The sequence below is a fragment of the Artemia sp. Qi Xiang Cuo genome, chromosome 6, assembly GCF_049724085.1.
Source record: "Artemia sp. Qi Xiang Cuo chromosome 6, ASM4972408v1, whole genome shotgun sequence".
In the NCBI taxonomy this organism is placed as follows: Eukaryota; Metazoa; Arthropoda; class Branchiopoda; order Anostraca; family Artemiidae; genus Artemia; species Artemia sp. Qi Xiang Cuo.
The window spans coordinates 30,867,471-30,874,694 of NC_142799.1; the positions used below are offsets into that span (position 1 = coordinate 30,867,471).

At 33.4% G+C, this 7,224-nt stretch overlaps 1 protein-coding gene across 2 annotated transcripts in view; it reads left to right on the top strand.

The window, feature by feature from the left end:
- The window catches only part of Camta (Calmodulin-binding transcription activator), a 151,044-nt gene extending 149,063 nt beyond the window's left edge, over positions 1-1,981 (top strand). For both annotated transcript variants that reach the window (XM_089090148.1, XM_089090150.1), the window contains one exon: positions 54-1,981. In XM_089090148.1, the coding sequence (XP_088946274.1) occupies positions 54-159 (106 nt within the window). In that variant the 3' untranslated portion in view covers positions 160-1,981. The remainder of the gene's footprint in view (positions 1-53) is intronic.
- The last annotated feature ends 5,243 nt before the right edge of the window (positions 1,982-7,224 follow it).

A 7,224-nucleotide genomic window follows, 5' to 3' on the forward strand; every position in this document is an offset into this window, starting at 1 on the left:
GTTTAATATAGTTGTTTAATATAGTTTCTACTTATTTATAATTTTTTTTTCAGATTGCAGAGGGAGAGAGCATTGGCTGCACAGAGCATGAAGCAATCAGAAGGAGCCTATTCCTCACACCTCCTTCCGGGAATGCCTTCTTCTAGTAAGAAACAGTAGTCTGATTTCACTGCACTTGTGCACAACTCTAGTGAAATCAGCTGTGCTATCTTAATTAATTTTGTGAAAAAGTGTAGCTCAAGTTGGAAATACTTCTTTAGATGCATTTTTCATCTTGTGCAGTCTTTTACAAATCACCTGATAATTCAGGGAAATTTTGACACTTTGAATTTGTTATGCAACATTATCATTCTGCTTTAGGAAAAGATTTTTTTTTTTTGCATCATTTTTCATCCTATTTCATTGCAAAATGATGTGCCGTTGAATTCAAATGAACTGTTTGTTTTTAGTTTTTTAGTTAAATGATTTAAATAAAAAAAAATAAGGGGCACTATTATTTTAGTGCCCCAGTTTAAAAGGTTGTTAAATCTTTGAATTCTCGGCTATTAACAATTAAGAGCCTCCCCTCCCCCCAAAAAAAAATCAAATTACACATTTTTCTAATCAGTTCGGAACGGTAAAATTCTAAGGGTATCACCACATACATGTTTACTCTGATCCCACTGCACCTTGACCCTACAGAATGATAGCTTTCTTTTTCAAACTGAAAGTATAAGATTTTGACATCTTTAATTTAAGGTCCTAAAGATTTAGGGCTTGAACTGCCATTACAGTTGCATTGAACATGTTGAAAATTGAACAGTTTCAAGAACAAATTTGTTTATTAATTGCAGCAATCAAGTACAATGTAGATTAGGTCTTTATGGACTCTTAAGGGAAAAGTAATATACTTTTGATAAGAATCTGTCTTTTTAACTAAACAAATCGTGAAGTGACAATCTGGGTGTGTTTGAAAAACAAACAAAGTGAATAGATGCTAGAGTTTGTGTTTGGTTTTTCTGATGCCAAATCCTTTAACTGTAAGCTGGTACTGATTCTACATTCTCCTCTTAATTCTACATATTAATATTCATTCTTAACCTAAATCAGTGAGCGATTTTATTCTTCAAATTATAAATATTGACTCTAGCTCCGAATCCTAGAACCGTAGCACTCTCGATTCTGACTCTCACTCCTGATGTCTTAGCCTTGAGAGAATCGAGATCAAACTCCTAAAATTATAGGAACTATGAAAATTTGGGGGTAAAAATGCGATGCAACCCCTAAAACTGAACGTGCTAAAATCATTATCTTGCTCTTTAATGAGACTCATTAGGAAGCTCGGAATTTCCCACTATCTAATGAAAATTTTTGATCAGTTTGGCCAGAAAATATCATGGGAATAACCGCAAGTCTTTAACTTTGAAAATTCAACTATAGTTTGGCCACGTGATCTCATGTAACCAAATAATAAATGTGAACTCCAGCTCCAAATCTTTGGATTTTACGTTCTCAATTGCCACTATAGATGCCAAATTCACGCCTTTATTATATATGATATTCCACAGCTACTTTGGTATTTTGCCACTACCTACTTGAATCACTTTGATTGGGCAAATGTCAACGAAACAACCCCAGAATGTTAAAACTAAAAGTTTCGACAGTAAATATAGTTTTGAGTTTATTTATTCTTTTATTTTTTTAGTCTACTGTTATGCTGCCGTCCCAGACCCTACGCTTTACTTTAAAGACCATTTTTCAGAAAAGTAACCATTGGATCTTATATATCCGTCTTTAGCTTAATTCAGTAAATGGTTGTCGACATTGAATTTGTTAAATGTTGCATTAAAATGTTCCCTTGTAAAGTTTGATTGGAATTTTGATGTTAAATTTGGTGCAAATGCCTTCATGAAGCATAAGATGTTGAATTTTGTATTTTATAATTTGTTAATTCAATCTTTCCCGTTTAAGTTTTATTGGAATTTGATTTTGTATATATATATATATATATATATATATATATATATATATATATATATATATATATATATATATATATATATATATATATATAAACTCGTCATATTTTTTTGGCTTGAGAAGCGAGATGTGGTGATTCTGTTGTTTTTGCGTCTTTTTTCAGGTTTTTGTAGGGTTTTTTTTTTTTTTTCAAAAAAAGCTAAAAACCTCCTATGATCTTCTAATACTAAATGATTAAATCACAATATTAATATGAAACATCAATTCTACTACCTATTCCTAAATTCGTTGTAAAGGACATAGAAAAAATAAAGAGAATTTAAACAATTTTTTTTCTATCGCTTTCTAAGTTTTTGTACTATAGACTTTCAAGCATTCTAACTTTTTTTGCGGAGATGCTTTCGGTTTCATCCCTTCTCGCCTTTCCCATCTACTTCCTTGACTTGTTTTTTAAAGTTGAATTGATTAGCAATGACAAATATTGCAATTTATACTTATGTTTCTATCTGTTGCTCTTTCAATTGAATACACTAGTTGGATTTCTAATGAAAAACTTGGATCCCAATGAATCACCTTTCCCCAGTATGAATACCCTCGTTTTACCTGCCTTTGTCTCCAGTACAATTTTTTCTTTCATTTTACAACTTGACTTATTTTGTTGTTGTGTCTTGTATTTGTTTTTTTAATTGTTTTTTTTTTTCAGTTTCTAGTTTTGTGCAAATTTGTGAATTCTTGAGGGAAAAAAAAATCAAAATGAAAGCGGTCGTAGCTAGAGTTTTTGTTCGAAGGAGGGAGCTAGACATTTAAGAGGGGTTAGGATATAACTAAGGAAAAAGTTATTTTTAAATTGTAATCAAATAACTGAAGACGATGTAATATTTAAAGAATTTTTGCATTTTGATTGGGGAGGACCGGAGGAGGGTCAAACTGGGAACTAATTCTACCTAATTCTACCAAATATAACTGTATTTCCTAGATCCTTTTTAATTTTTAATTGTCTACTATGTTTAGAGGCTGCATGCTGCTCTAGATGCTGCTATGTTTGCATAGTCTACATGCTGCTATGTTTAGAGGCTGTAAAGTTTTTTTTTTTTTTTTTTTTTTTTTTTTTTTTTTTTTTTTTTTTTTTTTTTTTTTTGTCCAATTACAAAAAATCTAAAAGGCAGTTTTTAAGAAATTAAAGACAACTTCATATATTCTGCAAGTATTCTAAATCAACCTTGGAAATAATGCAAAAAGTATTTATTAACAGTTGTTTTATAGTATCTAACAGTATTTCAGTAGTTTAGACTTCCAGCCGCCTATAGTATTCTGAAGTTATTTGCCGATTTATAGACTACTTAATCTTGAGCTGTCCTTCAAGTTATTGTGATGCATTTTTAACCGTAAACCTGCTTTTTAAATTAATTGTTAACCTTCACAAGCTGCCCTACGTTCTTTTTATATTTTAAAAGTTGCTTGTTTGCCAAAGTTTATATTGATTCTTTGCATTATTTTGTATTTTATTCCCTTTCATAGTACTATGTAGTTTAAGCAAAGTTAGCAATATAAAAAGTTTTCCTTTTAAAATTATGTTTTCATGTTTGTACTGCTGCAATTACAGAATAATAGTACAGAATAATAATAGTACAGAATAAGAGTTGAGAGTTGACCAATTTTTTTGGAAATAATATTGGGTTTCAATATAAGAAAAGGAAAGGTGTTTCAATCCAGGCTCGTATGGGGACGTGTGAGGGCTGAAGGTTTTTGTATTTAGTTATAAAACTAAAGTGTTTTCAATGAAAACTTTCTACGGTTTGACACTACCGCAGACACTACTCGACCAATTTTTATTGAAAATAATATTGTGTTTCATTATAAGAAAAGAAAAAGTGTCTCAATCCAGGCTCCCCAATCTAAAGTGTTTTCATGAAAACTTTCTGCGGTTTGACACTCCTGTCGCCAAAATAAACAGCTTCAAAGAAATTCCCATGTTTTGCTATTTAACTTGGTTTGGTAGCACCTTATATAATTATTGGCCATGTCCAAAAACTTTCTTAAAACTCTGTTTGTAGGAAACCTGTTTATTCTCACATATAAATTCGTTTAAGCAAGCCCTGCTACCTCAGTTTTTAGTGCGTGTTACCAAGCTCTTAATTGCCGGATTGTGGACTCGAGCCCCACTTTTGACGTTTTTTTCCGTCGGTGAAGGTCAAAAATGTTTAGAGTATATTTCTTTTTGATTGACAGTCGGGTTTGTGGAAGAAAACTAATCTGAGACTATTTTACATGTGCAGATGTGTAAAAACTTTGGTGAAAACTTTGGTTTTTCTACTAGTTTTAGTACCAAACTGTAAGCTTACGGAACAGATTTAATTACAAGAACAAAATGACAGTTATATTTGTTAATATTTATTTATCTTAATCTACCGTCATTACATCTCTCTTGAATTATTTAAATTTCTTGATAAAATTTAAAGTTTTCTTAATCTTCAATATCAAGCAAAATATTCCGATTTCGGCGACATATCGGAATTATTCGCTGTTTACTTCCAGCATTTTCTGCAAAATTTTTCTGTTGTTAAAAATAAATAAAGTGAAATTAAATGCTAAAAGTTAATTGAAACCATAATTGATAACAGTTGGTCGACAGAAATATGTCACTTAATAGTCGTCTTTGCATGAATCTAATAAAACGACTAGATTTCTTGTCTTGTCAACGGACTTTTCCAATCGAACGAAGCTTCAAAAACGTTTCCCTGTCAAATTGTTTATTTGACAATGCTGATGAATTTATGCATTGCCATGATAGCTACCAACACTAGAGGTAAATACTTGTAAAGTAAAAATACTGCATTTCAAACAATATTTAACGTAAGGGATGAATGCTACGAAAAAACAAGATGCTTTCCATCTTACAGTTTGACAAAAGCGTGAGTATATCTACACCAATCTAGTTAAGAGAAAGCACTTTTTTCTGAAGCAAAGTATTTAAAATAAATTTATAGTTTATAATATTTAAAGGAATATATAAGAGCTGATGAATGTAAAAAAGTGAAATCAGACGTTTCGGAAACCTTATTGTTGTACTTTATTTTCAGGTCAGGCTAAATGCGCCATTGGAAGCGCTCGCTATTTTGGAAACCTCGTTGCTCTGTATTATTAAATCACTCCCCTATTGATTTCGTCTTCCTTCTACTTTGCGTGTTTTTTTTTGTTTTGTTTTTTTATATTTACAAGCTTTTATAGTTTACAACAACAAAGTCAGTCATTAGGGAAATTATTGCCTTAGGTCTTGGCGAAATGTGCACACATAATAATGACACACTTCACTGACGGAAAACAGCATGATAGGAAAATGTTTAGCTAACAATTTTGTTTGGACGACGGACAATGCGTTAAGGCTGCCCACTACAACACAGAGTGCCACTCGAACAGGATTAATGGTACTAGCCAGAACCACCCAAAAGTACTAATTAAAAAAAATATCACTTTCCGACATTTTTATAACGTGTTGTGCAACACGCACACGCAGTTTTTTTTTCAAACAAAATGAGTCAATTTTTTTATCTTGCTCACGAATGTGCTAGTTTCAGATCTTCTTTGTTGTTGCAAAACGGTCAATTTCCATTGAGGCGTTGCTTGAAAATGGCCAGCCGATTTAGTTTCTAAATTGCATCAATTTAGAAACAAATGTTGCGACCTAACAAAAATAACGGTACCTCCGCTTTGGGTATTATAATATTTACAATAACACAATTCCTCAAAATAATACTTAGCCAATAGAAAGGAGTTGTCTTTAAAACTTTTATTGCGGAAAAGGCTTTTTTGTTTTCTATTCAGAATGCCAGGGTATCTGTGCGGCCGATAAGACCATAAAGCGTCGATTACAGAACTAATCAAGGGCAACGCTATAATGCCGCCTATAATAAAGAGCTATAAAGTTTCAATGTTTTACTTTTGTTTTTATTTTTTTATAAACCTCGGCGGGGGCTCCTTCGATTGGAAATCGGAATTTCTAGTGCCCCCTTAAAGAGTCAAAAGTGACCGCTGGGCAACCAGTCCCCCCCCCCCACATGCCCTTTTTCCCCAAATGCTTCCGATCAAAGTTTTAAGATAGTCATTTTGTTCAAAATAGTTTGAAGGTCAAATAACTATGGTAACAGGTTTGATAACCGCCCAGCCCCCTGTTAAAAGCTCAAACAATTATGCCTATGGGGATGACATACACCCCCACGGCTTTGGTGAGGAATGCTGAAAAAATAAAACACACTGTGTGCGTGCTGATTGTCAGAGGGCCGTATTATTAATATCTAAGGAACGGCTGTGGGTATTAAGTAGAAAGTTTCAGAGGATCTTAGAGAGCTATCGGAGGGTCACTAGCCTTTCTTGCCCTTTTTGGATGCTCCATCCCCTCATCACTGATCAAAATTTGGAAAATTGCTTTTGTTCAAAACAGTCAAAAGGCATTGTAACTATGTGTCCGGGGATACAATGCCCCCCATAGCCTTCAGTATAAGGACTGAATTATTCTTTTTGCCCTTTTTTACATGCAGGATTATAGGTATGTTCGAAAATGCTAAGGGTATTAATGTGAAACTTTGGGGAATATTGAGAGGCATGTTAAGCTAAATCTAAATATAACATGTGTCTCCTGATCATCAAAAAGGTGTATCTACAACATCGCAAAAACAGTTGAGGGTATTAAGTTTAAGCTTTCAGAGATTGTTAAGGAAGATGTTAAAAAGTGGTCAGAGGGCAACCAATCCCCCTCTATTCCCTTTCAGCCACCCTCCTTCCAAAGATACCTCATCAAAATTTTGGAATAGCTATCTTGTTCAAATTAGTCGAAAAGTCAAATAACCATACCTCTGGGCATGGCTTAACCCCTATAACCCCCGGGGCAAGTTTTGCAAGCTATATAAGTTGCCCATTTCTTTTATACAAGGTTGGTCATTGGGGAAAGGTGACTTGTTTGATCCTGAGTCTCCAAAAGGTAAACTTTTAGAAAATGTTGCGGGCGATAACAATAAAATCAAAGCACACTATATGCAGGAGATGACACAACAGAAATATCTAAGGAACAGCTAAGGGTGTTAAGTTGAAACTTTAAGGGCATGTTGAAAAGGGAATGAAGGGCAGCCGCCCCTCCCCCTTTAGCCTTTTTAGATTCTCTCCTTAATGCTGATATAGGTCTAAATTCAACTAAAAATTTTAGTTGAAATAGTCACAATCTCTAATAGCTAAGTCTCTGGGGATGTCATGTCCCTACAATCCTGGGGCAAG